Below are 19,202 nucleotides of genomic sequence, written 5' to 3'. Positions count from 1 at the left end.
GTGTCCCCTCGACAGGTTGGCTTCCCTGCATCTTCTGACCATCGGCGGTAAATGTAAACAATGCTCGCCAAATGCACCCAGGCCGGGCCTGGCATTTCAAGGTGGAAGATGGGTTGATGTCTAGGCACTTCTATCATCGCTGCGCTCCATAAGGACATTCTCCCAAAATCAGGTGTGCAACTTTGGTACAAATGTGAATGTGTGAATCTACCATGTACAAGTGGAGGACTCATTTCTCACCCACAAATTAAAACAGGAACATCAGGTCGTCTCCCTGGGTGAACTCCCAGTGGTCATTGTCACTGTCAATGCTCACTCCCTTCAGAATCCTTTTTTCCAGTCCTCACTCCCTCTCACGATATTCACTCTCGCCTGTCCTCACTCCCTCAAATAATCCCTTTCAGGTATTCCCTCTCTCGGGTATTCCCCTTTCCAGAATTTACTTTTCTGGTAGCCTTTCCATCCAGTATTCCCACCCTCTGGTATTCCTTCCAACGACTATTCCCACCCTCTGCTTTATCCTCCTTACTGCAATCCCACTCTCAGTTTTCCCGTCAGCATCCTGTTCCTACTGTAATATTCTCTTCCTACAGTATTCCCTCCCACTAGCATTTCCTCCCTCTGTTACTCCAGTTTTTGGTATACTCTCCCTCTGGTATTCCCTCTACCCAGTATTCTCTCTCCCTGGTATTCCCTCCCTCTGGGAACCCCTCCTTCTCATATTCCCGCTCTGTGATATTATCTCCCTCTGCTATTTGTTTCCTATTTTCTCATTGATTTTGAAGAATACTTTGTGTTTCCCATGTGCCTCGATGATATTATCATTGTCATTATTGTCAAGCTTATGGTCGATAGGGCAGTCGTGATACCTGCCCTCCTATATGGCTCAGAGACGTGGATTATATACAGCAGACACCTCAAAGCGTTGGAAAAGTACCACCAGCACTGCCTCCGCAAGATCCTGCAAATCCAATGGGAGGACAGATGCACCAACATCAGTGCTCTCGATCAGGACAACATCCCCAGCATCGAAGCACTGACCACACTCGACCAGCTCCGTTGGGTGGGCCACATCATCCGCATGCCTGACATGAGATTCCCTAAGCAAGTGCTCTACTCAGAACTCCTGCACGGCAAGCGAGCCCCAGGTGGGCAGAGGAAACACTTCAAGGACACACTCAAAGAACTCCCTGGCTCAAGACCGCCCAAAGTGAAGGAAGACCATCCGGGAGGGTGCTGAGCACCTCGAGTCTTGTCGCCGAGAGCATGCAGAAACCAAGCGCAGTCAGTGGAAGGAGCGTGCGGCAAAACAGACTCCCCACCCACCCTTTCCTTCAACGACTGTCTGTCCCACCTGTGACAGAGACTGTAATTCCCATATTGGACTGTTCAGTCACCTAAGAACTCACTTTTAGAGTGGAAGCAAGTCTTCCTTGATTTCGAGGGACTGCCTATGATGATTGGGAGGGGGTGGGGCTGCACTGCGGAGCCTCTGAATCTGGGAACTGAATCACTGATCCAGTTTATCGCAGCGTTGTAAACCCGGCTTGACCCGCTCACCCCACCGTCCAGTCAGACGTACATAATCTATACCATGATCACAGGAACTGGCCAAACACAAACGTCACAGAGGTACTCCAATCAGACTTTGTGATAAAAACTCCTACTGTATCACCCCGCCTCCTTCACCCCCCGCTCCCCCTTCAATAAGTCAAGTGTTGGGAAACAGGAAGTTCCCATCAGGCACTAGACTGTAAGATGGCCGATAGCAATCTCCACAGACTGAAACCTTAGATTAAACATCAGGCAGATAACTAAACGTCTGGAGCATGACGTGACTCAGGGAAGATACTCATAAGGCTGGGACTGCAGGGGTAAATCATCCAGTTTGACTTGAATATAAAAAGGATTTTGCAGCTTAAATTCGCATTTATAGGGTCATTTCATGTGCAGGGTGAGATATATTTTAAATACCTGTAACTTTTCATTTCTGTCTTAAATTTTTTGATGTGATAAAAACAAGGTCAATTTAACAATAAATTGTTCAGTGGGTAAATGGCCCAGGAGAGGTGCTGCTGAGCCAGTCAGACCAGAAGGTCCCAGGTTCAATCCCCAGTCTCTCCTGCGTTAACTGAACTGGGGAAACGTGTCCAGGAAGTTACAACTGGCCTCACTAATCCTGAACTGGGGCATGGTTACCAAAGGTTCCCGCTCCTGTTTACTCTTACTTTGATGGAAAATGCATGTGCATGGTGGAAGCAATAGATCGGGTTCAGCTCTGATGCCCCTCTCAATGTTTAAATACCTAGCTGGCAGACACTGGTTAGGGTCAAGAATGGTCACTTGGACGAAATACTAGAGAACAGCCATTGTCCATGGAACCTGTATCCTAGTTAAGCCCATTCCCCAATGATGCGGTCTGTGAAACCCATTCCCCAGCAAGTGTCAGCGCACATGGAACCCATACCCACTGGAGTCAGCACCCATGGAACCCATACTCCAGTGAGAGTCGGTGTGTGTGGAACCTGTACCCCAGTGAGAGTCAGTGTGTGTGGAACCCATACCGCAGTGAGAGTCGGTGTCTGTGGGACCCATTTCCCAGTGAGAGTCAGTGTGTGTGGGACTCGTACCCCAGTGAGAGTCAGTGTGTGTGGAACCCGTACCCCAGTGAGAGTCAGTGTGTGTGGGATCCGCACCCCAGTGAGATTCAGTGTCTGTAGGACCCGTACCCCAGTGAGAGTCAGCACCCATAGAACCCGTACCACAGTGAGAGTTAGCACTTTCAGGAGAGAAAGGGAGAACCCTGGCCTAAAAATAAATGATTTTTGAAAAAAATAAGCTATTCTGCGAAGTTACAACAACCTCATCATCTCTGGTTGCCTCAGAAACGCTCCTCACCCTGACCAACTTGTTTAGCGATGATCCATTCAGCAAACCTCTGCTTTGCTGTTTGTGGTCTGTGTGTTGTGGTTGCTCGGGTTGTCTCTCCAGGGAGCAGCTCAGTCCGAGCAAGAAAACCAATGGCTGCTGATTACATCGGTGGCCTTGGACTCAGACAGGATTCCAGTGGCTGACGCACACAGGCTCCAGCCCCTCGCCCACACTTACACCGTCACGACCCGCAATCTGTGGGATGGCCAAATCACGTTATGTTTGTGGAATCGTTCCAGAGTCTGTGTCGTCGGGAATGGGGGCACTGGCTTCTCAAACTGCCCAGGTCTTGCCAGGAAGGCCCGGGCTTGGGTCCTCCACTGAGTTCAAAGGTCATTTAAAGGATGGTGCCCACCTCAGTGGGGAGCTGGCCCATTATTAAAAAAAATTAAGTTTTACCACAATTTAAAAACAAAATCCTTTGAGCAGGAGATGCTGCCATAGCCTAGCCACTATGTACTGGTGTTAGATCATAGCCTGGCAGTCTAGCCACGGTGTACTGATGCTACACCATAGCCTGGCAGTGCTGCTACAGTGTACCATAGGCTGACAGCACAGTGTCAGTGGGCCAGGGCTTTTTGCTATAGCCTTGCAGTGTGGTGCCAATGTCTCAGAGTGTTATGCCACAGCCTGGAAGGATATGGGTCGTGTGTTGGATTGCTCACATGGTGCTATCCGAGATTTTGCTTGGGATTGAAGGGAGGAGAAGGAGGAACATTGGAGGATGACTTGCTCCTCGCCCACTCACGTGCACGCTGTGCCGTGCTCTGAAGTGCTGGTAGAGGGGCACTGCCAACCTCCCAGCCCAAGAAAAGCACTGCGGCAGAGGGACCGATCCTGCAGAACTTCTTTTTTTCTTCACAAAAGGAATTCGTTTTGGAATAACACAAATATTTACAAAAAAGGAAATGATTTCTTTTCACAGCAGGTTTTGCTGCTGGTTTGTTGATTCCCTGGGCAATTTCGAATTTCTTTTTTAAATAAAGGCTTAATGGGCCTGGCGCGGGACACAGCAGAATTGGGATGTTCTAAGCTCGGTCCCTGGTCTCAGCTGGGATGGCCGCACACAGCATCTGCCTCCCGCCCTGGTCTAGGGAGGTGAAAATAGACAGCCTAGTTCCTGCTCCTGACGCTATCCAATGACCCTTCAGGAGGGAAGCTTGTGTGGTCATCAGGTGAGGAAGGGACTGAGGTTTCCCTCGCACCCTTCCTGCAAAGCTGAGTTAACAATCCCTCTCTGGACTCATGAAAATGGCAACTGGAATCAATCCCAGAGGATTAATAGCACTCATCAAACCCGTAGCCCAGTGAAAGACAGTGTGTGTGGGACCCGTATCCCAGTGAGTGTCAGTGCGTGTGGGACCTGTACCCCAGTGAGAGTCAGTGTTTGTGGGGCCCATACCCCAGTGAGAGTCAGTGTGTGTGGGACCTGTACCCCAGTGAGAGTCAGTGTTTGTGGGACCCATACCCCAGTGAGAGTCAGTGTGTGTGGGACCCGTACCCCAGTGAGAGTCAGTGTGTGTGGGATCCGTACCCCAGTGAGAGTCAGTGTGTGTGGGACCTGTACCTCAGTGAGAGTCAGTGTGCGGGGGACCCGTACCCCAATGAGAGTCAGTGTGCGTGGGACCTGTACCCCAATGAGAGGCAGTGTGTGTGGAACCCATACCCCAGTGAGAGTCAGTGTGTGTGGAACCCATACCCCAGTGAGAGTTAGTGTGTGTGGGACCTGTACCCCAGTGAGAGTCAGTGTGCGGGGGACCCATACCCCAGTGAGAGTCAGTGTGCGTGGGACCCGTACCCCAATGAGAGGCAGTGTGTGTGGAACCCATACCCCAGTGAGAGTCAGTGTGTGTGGAACCCATACCCCAGTGAGTGTCAGTGTGTGTGGGACCCGTACCCCAGTGAGAGTCAGTGTGTGTGGGACTTGTACTCAGTGAGAGTCAGTGTGCGTGGGACCTGTACCCCAATGAGAGGCAGTGTGTGTGGAACCCATACCCCAATGAGAGGCAGTGTGTGTGGGACCCGTACCCCAGTGAGAGTCAGTGTGTGTGGGACTTGTACTCAGTGAGAGTCAGTGTGCGTGGGACCTGTACCCCAATGAGAGGCAGTGTGTGTGGAACCCGTACCCCAATGAGAGGCAGTGTGTGTGGGACCCGTACCCCAGTGAGAGTCAGTGTCTGTGGAACCCGTACCCCAGTGAGAGTCAGTGCGTGTGGGATCCATACCCCAGTGAGAGTCAGTGTGTGTGGGATCCGTACCCCAGTAAGAGTCAGTGTGTGTGGGACCCGTACCCCAGTGAGAGTCAGTGTGTGTGGGGCCCGTACCCCAGTGAGAGTCAGTGTCTGTGGAACCTTTACGCCAGTGAGAATCAGTGTCTGTGGAACCTTTATCCATTGAGAGTCAGTGTCTGTGGAACCTTTACCCCAGTGAGAGTCTGTGTCTCTGGAACCTGTACCCCAGTGAGCATCAGCACCCGTGGAACCTGCAGAGATTCTGAGGGGGATTTACAGGGTAGATGATGAAAGGTTGTTTCCCATGGCTGGAGACTCTAGAACTAGGGGGCACAGTCTCAGGATAAGGGTTCGGCCATTCAAAACCAAAATGAGGAATTTTATCTCTCAGAGAGTTGTGAATCTTTGGAATTCTCTACCCCAAAGGGCTGTGGATGCTGATTTTTTTGAGTATATTCAAGGCTGAGACAAATAGATTTTTGGATATTAAGGGAATCAAGGGATATGGAGATCGGGCAGGAAAGTGGAGTTGAGGTCAAAGATCAGCCAGGATCTTATTGAATGGCGGAGCAAGCTCGAGGAGCCATATGGCTGACTCCTGATGCTAATTTCTATGTTCTTATGTAGCCCAGGGAGAGTCAGCACCCATGGGACCCGTATCCCAGGGAGAGTCAGCACCCATGGGACCCGTATCCCAGGGAGAGTCAGCACCCATGGGACCCGTAGCCCAGGGAGAGTCAGCACCCATGGAACCAGTAGCCCAGGGAGAGTCAGCACCCATGGGACCCGTAGCCCAGGGAGAGTCAGCACCCATGGAACCCGTAGCCCAGGGAGAGTCAGCACCCATGGAACCCGTATCCCAGGGAGAGTCAGCACCCATGGAACCCGTAGCCCAGGGAGAGTCAGCACCCATGGAACCCGTAGCCCAGGGAGAGTCAGCACCCATGGAACCCGTAGCCCAGGGAGAGTCAGCACCCATGGGACCCGTAGCCCAGGGAGAGTCAGCACCCATGGAACCCGTATCCCAGGGAGAGTCAGCACCCATGGAACCCGTAGCCCAGGGAGAGTCAGCACCCATGGAACCCGTAGCCCAGGGAGAGTCAGCACCCATGGGACCCGTAGCCCAGGGAGAGTCAGCACCCATGGAACCCGTAGCCCAGGGAGAGTCAGCACCCATGGAACCCGTAGCCCAGGGAGAGTCAGCACCCTTGGAACCTGTAGCCCAGGGAGAGTCAGCACCCGTGGAACCCGTATTCCAGGGAGAGTCAGCACTTCAAAAGAAGAGTGACTAAACTAGATGGAGGAAAGAAAGCCAAGGTAGAAATCCAGCTTACCCATTAGTAGCTGCCAGTACATAAAGGGATTTTTGGGAACCTTCCCACTGATACTCTTCAGTAATCTCTCCCCCCAGAATTCCATTCACATCCTTTTTAATTTTTTCCAATGATTTAAAAAAGATATATATTTACCCTGTGAGTCTTGACAACATCACTGGGGGAGTGGGAGCACAGAGGCCTCAGAGTCTGGGAACCGAATATACAGATGACTGCTCTTAATCCAGTTTACTCCTGTGATTCTTGTTGCTACGACAGTACACACACTGGCCCCGAAACTTCCCTGACCGACTCCTACCACCCCTCCCTACCACCATTCCAGGGAGGTCAGCAGCACTCACAGCTTTAACGGGAATATTAGAAATGTAAAGGGAGTCAGTGGGCAGATCCCTCCCTGTGCTGTTTAATAATGATAGAAGCCCAGTCACAGAAATCCACAGAAGGGACGAGAACGCTTCAGATAACGGCAGGTTCTCGATAAAACCTAAACAGTGTCAACTGAAGGCTCCGAGTGAGCCACGATAAGGCAACAAAAATACCCCCACAGGAGTAAAACAACCCTCGCTTTGCAAGATGCTTAGATTCTTAAACAGAAACAAACATGACGTGAAGTAGATGTCAGCACAGCCAGGACTTAGCAGCTCCAAGCGCTCCCGTTTGTCAGTGTCTGAAATTGGTGGGGATTCAGAGACATCTGGAGAATCGGAAAGCCCTATGGGCACTTTCACATTTCACAAGTCAGTGCGAACCGGGAGTTAAAGAGTTAATCCTGCGATTGCCCCCCCCCCCCCACCCCGCCCCTCTCCCCCCCGCCAATTCCGATGATAGTGTCTCACTGCGGCAGTTACCGGAGGGGGCAGAGCTAGATAATATCCGGTGTTCCCTTTTGTTGGCCTATCCAGCATCGGCTGCAATCAACCTTGTGCAAAAAAAAAAGGTAACCGGCTCCGATGTTGGGGAGGGGGTCGGGAGGTCGGGGGGAGGTGCTCAGTTGAAACTGGTTGGGAAGAGGCTGAGTGGCTGGTTCTCGTTGGTGGGCAGTGGTGAGCGGTAGCCCTCGAAGTTGCGCGGGATGCTTCCGCTAGTGGAGCCGGAGCTGTTGCTCAGGGTCTCGATACTCCCTTCACGCTGGAGCTCTGCAAGGAAACAGGAGAGAAACGTTTCAGCCAACACGTCACAGGAGATCAACAGGAAATCACACCCTCCCTGGAAACTTTTCCCTTGGATTTTCTTTGCTAACTTCCCCTCTCCTGAAGGCGGAGAATCATCTCGGGGGTACAGCTCCGCAAGTACCTGCGACCAATGTTCCCTCTAATTTTTGTTGGGCTGCGCCGCCCATTCACAATTTCCTGCATGCGCGTTTTTTCCCTTTACCCTCGAGCACTCTCACTGGGGTACAGAAATCATTGCCACCCTCCCCCTGGTATCTCACACAAGTGGGCATTCCTTGGGTGGGTTGAGACTAGGAAAGAGGAAGAAAGAAAGGAAAACTTGAATTAATACGCCTTTCACAACCTTACTATGTTCCAAAAAGTTTTATGTCATAAAGTATTGTCACTGCTGCAACGTGGAAAACATGGCAGCTAATGCGCAATGTCCTACCAAAAGCAACGAGATAAATGACCAGATAGTCTGTTTTTAGTGATGTTGGTCGAGCGATAAATATTGGCCCAGGACACCGCCTCCGAACTTATAGCCCCCGCCAAGAGCCCTGGCAATTGGCTCTCAAAACCCAGGCAACTCGCTCCTACTGCTGCTTACATGCCGGATTGAATTCCGTGGGCCTGGAGGCTTGGACAGATCTCATCTTAGTTCTGTTTGGATAAATTCTAAATCAGAACCGCATGATCTGTTGGTACCAGCAGCTGGCAATACCTGGGAATTTATGGGAACATTGATTTAAACCTTATTGTGCCCCACGGAGTCCATGGTGAGAACGCCAGCCTGAACGCCCCTGCCTCAAGCAGTGAGTTTTAGCAGTCGCCCTGACTGTGAGAGACATCACAGGCGAGCTCGATATTGCCTTCGCCTAATGTTCACACTTAAGCATTTCCCAGCAGACGTCATTGGATAGCGATCAGAAAGAAAGATCTTGCATTTCTATCGCAGCTTTCACTACAAAGTGCTTTACAGCCAATGAAGTACTTTTGAAGTGTAGCCACTGTTGTAATGTAGGAAACGCAGAAGCCTATTTGTACTCAGCAAGCTCTGCAAATAGCAGTGTGATAAATAAGAATATAAGAATTAGGAGCAGGAGTAGGCCATGCTCAAGCCTGCTCCGCCATTCAATAAGATCATGGCTGATCTTTTACCTCAACTCCATCTTCGGCATTATCCCCATATCCCTTGATTCCATTACTTCCCAAAAATGTATCGACCTCTGTCTTGAATATACTCAATGACTGAACATTGACAGCCCTCTGGGGTAGAGAATTCCAAAGATTCACCACTCTTTGAGTGAAGAAATTTCTCCTCATCTCAGTCCTGAATGGCCGACCCTTTATTCTGAGACTGTGACCCCTTATTCTAGACTCTCCAGCCAGGGGAAACATTTTCCCAGCATTAATCCCGTCAAGCCCCTTAAGAATTTTATATGTTTCAAATAGAGCACTTCTCATTCTTCTAAACTCGAGGGAATATAGGCCTAGTCTACTCAATCTCGCCTCATAGGGTAATCCCCCCCATCCCAGGAATCAGTCTAGTGAACCTTTGTTGCACTCCCTCTAAGGCAAGTATGTCTTTCCTTAGGCAAGGAGACCAGAACTGTACACAGTACTCCAGGTGTGGCCTCACCAATGCCCTGTGTAATTGTAGTAAGACTTCTTTACTCTTATACTCTAATTCCTTTGTAACAAAAGTTAATATACCATTTGCTTTCTTAATTGCTTGCTGTAACTGCGTGTTACCTTTCTGTGATTCATTTACAAGGACACCCAGGTCCCTCTGAATGCAAACCATTCAAAAAATGCTCTGCTTTTTTGTTTTTTCTACCAAAGTGGATAATTTCACACTTCCCCACGTTGTATTCCATTTGCCATGTTCTCGCCCGCTCAGTCAACCTGTCTATATCTCTCTGCAGTCTCTAATGATTTTTTAGTGATGTTGGTTGAGGGATAAATATTGGTCAGGACACTGAGGAGAACTCCCTTGCACTTCTTCAAAATAATGCTGTGGGATCTTTTAAGTTTATCTGAGAGGGCAAATGGGGCATCAGTTTAACGTCTCATCCAAGAGCAGGAAGCCTGGCTGATTTCCACCTGCCGCTCCCCCCCCCCCCCACCCCGTGCACTCAGGGGGCACAGCGGCCAACTCGGGTGTGTCACCAGAGCTGAATCAGCGAACTGGGCCACAGGCCAGGGATTGAACCAGACCTGTGTGGCTCAGTCCCAAACTGGGCTGTGAAATTACCCACTGAGTCATCGGGTACTGGAAGCTACTTTTTTCAGTGAAAGCCACAGTGATGACTCTGTTAAAGAGTGCTGGGAGAGTGTAAAAAATACGTCAAAGAATGCGCTACTCTCCACTCACTGGCTCACTGCCTCGGCTAAAAAGCTCTCAGCAAGAGGCAACATCTGGAATCTATGCTTGTAGTTTGCCTTTGATTATTGGACTGAGCGTTTCATCATCATTATAGGCAGCCCCTCGAAATCAAGGAAGACTTGCTTCCACTCTAAAAGTGAGTTCTCAGGTGACTGTACTCTCCAATACGGGAATTACAGTCTCTGTCACAGGTGGGACAGACAGTCATTGAGGGAAAGGGTGGGTGGGCAGTCTGGCTTTCCGCACGTTCCTTCTGCTGTCTACGTTTGGTTTCTGCATGCTCTTGACGACGAGACTCGAGGTGCTCTGCGCCCTCCCGGATGCTCTTCTTCCACTTAGGGCGGTCTTGGGCCAGGGAATCCCAGGTGCCGGTGGGGATGTTGCACTTTGTCTGCCCACCTGGGGCTCGCTTGCCATGTAGGAGTTCCGAGTAGAGCGCTTGCTTTGGGAGTCTCGTGTCAGGCATGCGGACGATATGGCCCGCCCAACGGAACTGGTCGAGTGTGGTCAGTGCTTCGATGCTGGGGATGATGGTCTGATCGAGAACACTGACGTTGGTGCGTCTATCCTCCCAGTGGATTTGTAGGATCATGCGGAGGCAGCGCTGGTGGTACTTCTCCAGCACTTTGAGGTGTCTACTGTAGAGGGTCCACATCTCTAAGCCATATAGGAGGGCAGGTATCACTACTGCCCTGTCGACCATAAGCTTGATGCTAGATTTGAGGTCTTGGTCTTCAAAAACTCTCTTCCTCAGACGACCCAAAGCCTGCGCTGGCACATTGGAGGCAGTGTTGGATCTCGTCGTCAATGTCTGCCCTTGCTGATAGTAGGATCCTGAGGTATGGAAAATGGTCCAATTTGTCTACGGCTGCGCAATGAATTTTGATGACCGGGGGGGGCAGTGCTGTGTGGCGGGGTCAGGTTGGTGGAGGACCTTTGTCATACAGATGTTTATTGTATGTCCCATGCTTTCATACGCCTCGGTGAAGATGCTGACGCTGGTTTGGAGTTCGGCCTCTGAATGTGCGCAGGCGCAAGTGTCGTCCACGTACTGTAGTTCGATGACAGAGGATGGATCTAGCCTGGAGGTGACGAAGATTGAACTACAGTTTAGTTCCACTCCAGCGGGGAGCTTGTTGAGAGTGAGATGGAGTATTGCAGCGAGGAAGATCGAGAAGAGCGTTGGTACGATCCATGCATCTGGAATCTATGCTTTTAGTTTGCTTTTGATTATTGGACTGAGTGTTTAATCTATTTCACGCTCCTGCACACTGCAGCCACTGTTTCCTGATCCAGGGAAAAGGGGAGGGGGCAGGTGCTGTGCTCCTGCGCTCACATTCATGCCGTTCTGCCACCCTCTAACAGGAGCTGTGGTGGGGATTGTTGTGTGTCTGTAAAGCATGCACTCCCTTGTTCCGCCACCAGGGAGTGCATCCCCTGAAGTCCCAAGGGATCCCAGTATCCCTTGGGAGCACTGTATATAAGCCGGCCTCTAAGGCCTGTTCCTCACTCTGGAGTGTCTTAATAAAAACTGAGGTCACTGTTACTTTAACCTCCCTGTGTGCAGTCTCATCTGTGTAAGGAACACAATAACTGGCGACGAGTATTCGAATCCAACGCAAAGATGCAGCAAACTGGGCATCCTGGAGAAGTTCTCGGAGGGTGAGGACTGGGAAACCGATGTCGAATGGCTAGACCAGTACTTTGTAGCCAACGAGCTGGACGGAGAAGGAAGCGCTGCAAAAAGGAGAGCGGTCCTCCTCTGCGGGGCACCGACCTACAGCCTCATGAAGAATCTTCTAGCTCCGGTGAAATCCACAGATAAGTCGTATGAGGAGCTGTGTACACTGGTTTGGGAGCATCTTAACCCGCAGGAGAGCGTGCTGATGGCGAGATATTGGTTCTATACGTGCCAGCAATCTGAAGGTCAGGAAGTGGCGAGCTACGTCGCCGAGCTAAGGCGACTTGCAGGACAATGTGAGTTTGATGGCTACCTGGAGCAAATGCTCAGAGACTTCTTTGTACTGGGCATTGGCCACGAGACCATCCTACGAAAACTTTTGACTGCAGAGACACCGACTTTCAGTAAGGCCATTGCGATAGCACAGGCGTTTATGTCCACCAGTGCTAACACCAAACAAATCTCTCAGCACACAAGTGCTAGCAATGTTCATAAATTAACTGGAACTGTGTTTGCGAGCAGAAATGTACAGGCAGAAATCACGAGTCTGCAACTGCCAACAGGCCTCAGGTGACCCAGATGACTCAGAATCCATAACAAAGGATAAATGCAAGGCAATTCACACCTTGTTGGCGTTGTGGAGGCTTCCATTCAGCCTATTCATGCCGCTCCAAAGGGTATGTTTGCAAGAGCTGTGGAACAATGGGGAACCTCCAACGAGCTTGCAAATGAGCTACAAGCTCTGCAAAACCTGCTAACCACCACGTGGCAGAGGAAGATCGGTCCATGGTGGATCAAAGCAATTTTGAGCCTCAAAGGAGGCAGATGCTGACGGGGTGCATACATTTTTGACGAAATGTCCACCTATAATGCTAAATGTAAAATTGAATGGCTTACCCATAGCCATGGAACTGGACACTGGCGCTAGCCAATCCATCATGAGTAAAAAGATGTTTGAGAGACTGTGGTGCAACAAGGCATTCAGACCAGCCCTGAGCCCCATCCACATGAAATTGAGAATGTACACCAAAGAGCTTATCACTGTCCTGGGCAGCGCCATGGTCAAGGTCACCTACGAGGGCACGGTGCACGATCTGGCACTCTGGATTGTCCCGGGTGATGGCCCCACACTGCTTGGAAGGAGTTGGCTGGGCAAAATCCGCTGGAACTGGGATGACATCCGAGCGCTATCACATGTCGATGAGGCCTCATGTACCCAGGTCCTTAACAAATGTCCTTCCCTTTTTGAGCCAGTCATTAGAAACTTTTCCGGAGCGAAGGTGCGGATCCACTTGGTCCCAGAGGCACGACCCATTCACCACAAGGCGCGAGCGGTACCTCACATGATGAGGAAGAGAGTGGAAATCGAGCTGGACAGGCTGCAACGCGAGGGCATCATCTCCCCAGTGGAATTCAGCGAGTGGGCCAGCCTGATTGATCGAGTACTCAAAAGTGATGGCACGGTCAGGATCTGCGGCGATTATAAAGTAACTATTAATCGTTTCTCGCTGCAGGACCAATACCCGCTACCTAAGGCAGATGACCTATTTGCGACGCTGGCAGGAGGCAAGAGGTTCACCAAGCTCGACCTGACTTCGGCCTACATGACGCAGGAGCTGGAGGAGTCTTCGAAGGGCCTCACCTGCATCAACACGCACAAGGGACTGTTCATCTACAACAGATGCCTGTTTGGAATTCGGTCGGCTGCAGCGATCTGCCAGAGAAAACATGGAGAGCCTACTCAAGTCGGTACCACGCACAGTGGTTTTTCAGGACGACATACTGGTCACGGGTCGGGACACCGTCGAGCACCTACAAAACCTGGAGGAGGTCCTCCAGCGACTGAATAGTGTAGGGCTGCGGCTGAAGAGGTCGAAGTACGTCTTCATGGAAACAGAAGTAGAGTTTTTGAGGAGAAAGATCGCGGCGGACGGCATTCGGCCCACAGACGCCAAGACAGAGGCTATCAGGAACGTGCTCAGGCCACACAACGTCACGGAGCTGCGGTCGTTCCTGGGACTCCTCAACTATTTTGGTAACTTCCTACCGGGGCTAAGCACCCTCTTAGAGCCCCTACACGTGTTATTGCGTAAAGGTGAGAACTGGATATGGGGGAAAAAAAAACAAGTAATTGCTTTTGAGAAAGCCAGAAACATTTTATGCTCCAACAAGCTGCTTGTATTGTATAACCCATGTACAAGACTTGTGCTAGCATGTGATGCGTCGTCGTACGGAGTCGGGTGTGTATTTCAAGCTAACATTGCGGGGAAGTTGCAACCTGTCGCCTATGCCTCCAGGAGCTTGTCTAAGGCCGAGAGGGCCTACAGCATGATTGAGAAAGAGGCATTAGCGTGTGTGTTCGGGGTAAAGAAAATGCATCAGTACCTGTTTGGCCTCAAATTTGAGCTGGAAACCCATCACAAGCCCCTCATATCCCTGTTCGCTGAAAACAAGGGGTTAAATACAAATGCCTCAGCCCACATACGCTGATAGCGTGAGTGCTGAGGGCTATCAGCGTATAACTATACCATCCGCCACAGGCCAGGCACCGAGAACTGTGCGGATGCTCTCAGTCGGCTACCATTGCCCACCACGGATGTGGAAATGGCGCAGCCTGCAAACTTGTTGATAGTGGCGCAGCCTGCAGACTTGTTGATGGTCATGGAAGCATTTGAAAATAATAAATCACCCGTCACGGCCCGCCAGATTAGAACTTGGACCAGCCAAGATCCTCTGCTGTCCCTAGTAAAAAACTGTGTACTGCATGGGAGCTGGGCCAGCATCCCCGTTAAAATGCAAGAGCTAATCAAGCCGTTCCAGCAGCGAAAGGACAAGCTGTCCATTCAGGCAGACTGCCTGTTGTGGGGTAACCGTGTAGTGCTACCCAAAAAGGGCAGGGAGACGTTCATCTCGGATCTCCATAGCACACACCCGGGTACAGTAATGATGAAAGCGATAGCCAGGTCCCACGTGTGGTGGCCCGGTATCGACTCTGACTTAGAGTCCTGTGTACGGCAATTCAGCGTGTGTGCTCAGTTGAGCAACGTGCCCAGAGAGGCACCACTAAGTTTGTGGTCCTGGCCCTCCAGACCATGGTCAAGGATCCATGTTGACTATGTGGGCCTGTTTTTCGGTAAAATGTTCCTGGTGGTGGTGGGTGCTTTTTCAAAATGGATTGAATGTGAAATAATGTCGGGAAGCACCGCCACTGCCACCATTGACAGCCTGAGGGCCATGTTTGCCACCCAGAGCCTGCCTGACATACTGGTCACTGACAATGGGCCAAGTTTCACCAGTGCCGAATTTAAAGAATTCATGACCCGCAATGTGATCAAACATGTCACCTCGGTCCCGTTTAAACCAGCCTCCAATGGGCAGGCAGAGCGGGCAGTACAATCAAACAGAGCCTTAAACAAGTCACAGAAGGCTCACTCCAAACCTGCCTGTCCCGAGTACTGCTCAGCTACCGCACGAGACCCCACTCGCTCACAGGGGTGCCCCCGGCTGAGCTATTCATGAAAAGGACACAAAACCAGACTCTCGCTGGTTCACCCAACCTGCATAATCAGGTAGAGAGCAGGCGGCAGCAACAAAATGTAAACGATGGTCGCGCCACTGTGTCACGGGAAATTGATCTAAATGACCCTGTGTATGTGCTAAACTATGGACATGGTCCCAAGTGGATCGCGGGCACGGTGATAGCTAAAGAAGGGAGTATGGTGTTTGTAGTCAAACTAGACAATGGACAAATTTGCAGAAAGCACCTGGACCAAACGAGGCTGCGGTCCACAGATTGCCCTGAACAACCTACAGTAGATCAGAACTGTACACAGTGCTCCAGGTGTGGCCTCACCAATGCCCTGTATAATTGTAGTAAGACTTCTTTACTGTTATACTCTAATCACTTTGTAACAAAGCCCAACATACCATTTGCTTTCTTAATTGCTTGCTGTACCTGCATGTTAACTTTCTGTGATTCATGTACAGGGACACCCAGGTCCCTCTGAATGCAAACATTTCCTAGTCTCTCACCATTCAAAAAAATATTCTGCTTTTTTGTTTTTCCTCCCAAGGTGGATAACTTCACACTTCTCCACATTGTATTCCAGTTGCCATGTTCTCGCCCACTCAGTCAATCTGTCTATGTCTCTCTGCAGCCTCTAATGTTTTTTTTTAGGGATTTTGGTTGAGGGATAAATATTGGTCAGGACACTGGGGAGAACTCTCTTGCTCTTCTATCACCAATGATGTCTCCGCAAGATCCTGCAAATCCCATGGGAGGACATGCGCACCAACATCAGTGTCCTCGTCCAGGCGAACATCCCCAGCATTGAAGCACTGACCACACTCGATCAGCTTCGCTGGGCAGGCCACATAGTTCGCATGCCGGACACGAGATTCCCAAAGCAAATGCTTTATGCGGAGCTCCTTCACGGCAAACGAGCCAAAGGTGGGCAGCGGAAACATTACTAAGACACCCTCAAAGCCTCTCTGATAAAGTGCGACATCACCACTGACACCTGGGAATCCCTGGCCAAAGACCGCCCTAAGTGGCGAAAGTGCATCCAGGAGGGCGCTGAGCACTTTGAGAGTCAACGCCGAGAGCGTGAAGAGGTCAAGCGCAGGCAGCGGAAGGAGCGTGCGGCAAACCAGTCCCACCCACCCCTTCCCTCGGCGACTGTCTGCCCCACCTGTGACAGAGTCTGTGTCTCTCGTATTGGACTGTTCAGCCACAAAGAGTGGAAGCAAGTCTTCCTCGATTCCGAGGGACTGCCTATGATGATGATGATGATGATGATGATCTTCTTCGAAATAATGCTGTGGGATTGTTTACGTCGACCCGAGAGGGCAGATGGGGCATCAGTTTAATGTCTCATCCAAGAGTAGGAACCCTGGCTAATTCCTCCCCCCCACCCCCGCACGCACTCGGGGCACAGCGGCCAACTCGGGTGCGTCACCAGAGCTGAATCAGTGAACTGGGCACAGGCCAGGGATTGAACCAACGTAAAAAATACGTCGAAGAGTGCATTACTCTCCACTTACTGGTTCACTGCCTCGGCTAAAAAGCTCTCAGCAAGAGGCAACATCTAGAATCTATGCTTGTAGTTTGCTTTTGATTATTGAACTGAGTGTTTAATCTATTTCGCGCTTCCACACACTGCAGCTACTATTTCGTGATCCAGGGAAAAGGGGAGGGGGCAAGTGCTGTGTTTCTGGGCCCACGTTAATGCTGTTCTGCCATCCTCCAACAGTTAGAGTCGGCCATTCGGCCCCTCGAGCCTGCTCCGCCATTCAATGTGAGCGTGGCTGTTCTACCTCAACTCCACTTTCCTGCACTGTCCCCATATCCCTTGATTCCCTTAATATTCCAAGACTGGGAGCTGATCAAGGAGTGCCAGACACAAATCTATCCATAGCTCATTCAGACTTACAAAGCACTCAGACCAGCAAAACCACAACCTTGGCCCGATTGATGCTGCAGGCAGAAGATGGAGAAGGCACAAGTGCCAAGAAATGTTGGGTTGAGGTCAGTAACTCAGCATTGGTGGGGTCACAGGAACTGACACTCCACAGCACATGGTATCCAGCACAGCCAACCACTGCCTCTGTGCCAGAAAACACTTTTTATTTTGAGGCTATTTCTATACTCCTTAAACTGTGCCTTCAATTTTTTGCCCTTCATATCAGCTCTCAGCCCCCCACCCTCGGCACTAAAGGGGTCATTTTCAGACTGCCTGCTGGCAGCGAGATGCATCATCCACTGGTAGGCCGATAGAATCCTCAGATTTAGGCACTCAAATAAGATCGTCACTGATAAATCCAATACTTATCCAGAGAGCGGTTGGAATGCGGAACTCGCTACTGCAGGGAGTGGTTGAGGCAAATAGAATAGATATATTTAAGGGAAGCTAGATAAGTACACGAGGGAGAAAGGAATAGAGGGTTATGCTGATGGGGTGAGATGAAGAAGGGTGGAGGAGGCTCGAGTGGAGCATAAACATCGGCACAGACCAGTTGGGCTGAATGGCCTGTTTCTGTGCTGTAAATACTATGTAATGTTAAAGGTTTATGATACGGGCTTCCAATGGGCGACGCCCCAGGCCAGTAGTGCAGAAATGGAAAATTATCCATTTGGAGTACAAACAAGTAATCGTGCACATGCCCTTGATCGCTGAATGTTGCACCATTGTTAGTGGGCCTGGGATCCCAAAGCATGTCCTGAACAGTCAGGGAGAGGGATTTTGAAATGCTACGATTCCGGTACATATGCCAGGATCGCACCTGCCATTGATCTCCAGCGCTGACCCTAAGAGGAAATGAGGTCAGAGGGAGGAACATGGCAGGCACATCCCACCCAACACAGGCCAGAAGGCCTGGGGTCTAATGTCATCTGTGGGGGAGAGAAGGGTGGAGGGTGAGAGAGGGTCAGGTCCACTCCCCCATTAAGAAGAATGAACCTGTCTCTTGACCCCCTTTATAAGTAGGCTGATGATACCACTAATAAAAAATGAATGACCTTTCTTCGAGAGATCCAAGCCTGGTCTGCTAAGGTGGGCCTATTCTGAGGTCAGATATGGGAATGAGAGACAAATTCTGGGGCGTCTCTTCTACTACGAGCTGGGACCCAAAGTTCTCTGTCCACCAGCTGTAAAGGGTCTGACATGAGGTGCCTTTGAGCAGTCACATCCTAATTCCTGTCAATTCTGATCCATAGCTTAAAGCTGCTCATAGGTTGACACTAAACTGGCAACTTCATCCAGAGATGACATTCAGGGTACGTCTACATGGGAGATTGGAATGGAGAAGTTGGGCTGCTCTTCAGAGCCTGGGATTGTGACACATAGAATAACACAGCACAGAAGGTCATTCGGTCCATTGAACCGTGTCGGCTCTTTGAAAGAGCTCTCCAATTAGTCCCATGTCCCAGCTCTTTACCCACAGCCCTGCAATTTTTTTTTCCTTTTCAAGTATATATCCAATTCCCCGTTGAAAGTTTCTATTGATTCTGCTTCCACCACCCTTTCCAGGCAGCGCATTCATGGGACAGAATAATGAGAGCTTGATCCTAAATCTAACCACAAAGAAAGGCCGCTTGGGTAAGGGACCTGAGCACGGGTAGTGTTGTGGGACTGTACGCCAGCCAGAGCTAATGTCTTTGGGGAGAGGAGGGGTGAAAACTGCGAGAAAATAAAACTACAAACACAGCCTTGTTTCTCTCTGTGGACCTCTAGGTTTTCTATCAGAAACACGCATCTTAGTTCAGTGATTCCCTCTCTGTCTCCGTGCTGAATTCAGGAAGTTAAGGCCCTGATTTGATTCTGTGATGACACTAATGAACTATCCCACACTAATACTCGACTTATCCCGTCTGATTTTTCATCTTCATCTGGCGCTGGAAGCAGCTGTCTCTGGTTAGATGTCTCCTGTCTGGGCATTGGCTGCACATTGAAAAATAAACACAGGCCAAAGCTGCAATCAGACTTG

The 19,202-nt window shown here is 50.4% G+C and overlaps 1 protein-coding gene across 2 annotated transcripts in view; it reads right to left on the bottom strand.

Moving 5' to 3' along the window:
* Positions 1–7,307: 7,307 nt before the first annotated feature.
* The window catches only part of bcas3 (BCAS3 microtubule associated cell migration factor), a 936,691-nt gene continuing 924,796 nt past the window's right edge, over positions 7,308–19,202 (bottom strand). For both annotated transcript variants that reach the window (XM_070856931.1, XM_070856932.1), the window contains one exon: positions 7,308–7,632. In XM_070856931.1, the coding sequence (XP_070713032.1) occupies positions 7,484–7,632 (149 nt within the window). In that variant the 3' untranslated portion in view covers positions 7,308–7,483. The remainder of the gene's footprint in view (positions 7,633–19,202) is intronic.

This window comes from Pristiophorus japonicus, chromosome 16 (assembly GCF_044704955.1).
Source record: "Pristiophorus japonicus isolate sPriJap1 chromosome 16, sPriJap1.hap1, whole genome shotgun sequence".
In the NCBI taxonomy this organism is placed as follows: Eukaryota; Metazoa; Chordata; class Chondrichthyes; family Pristiophoridae; genus Pristiophorus; species Pristiophorus japonicus.
The sequence above is the reverse complement of the archived record's forward strand: the minus strand, read 5'-3'. Positions and strand labels throughout refer to the sequence as shown.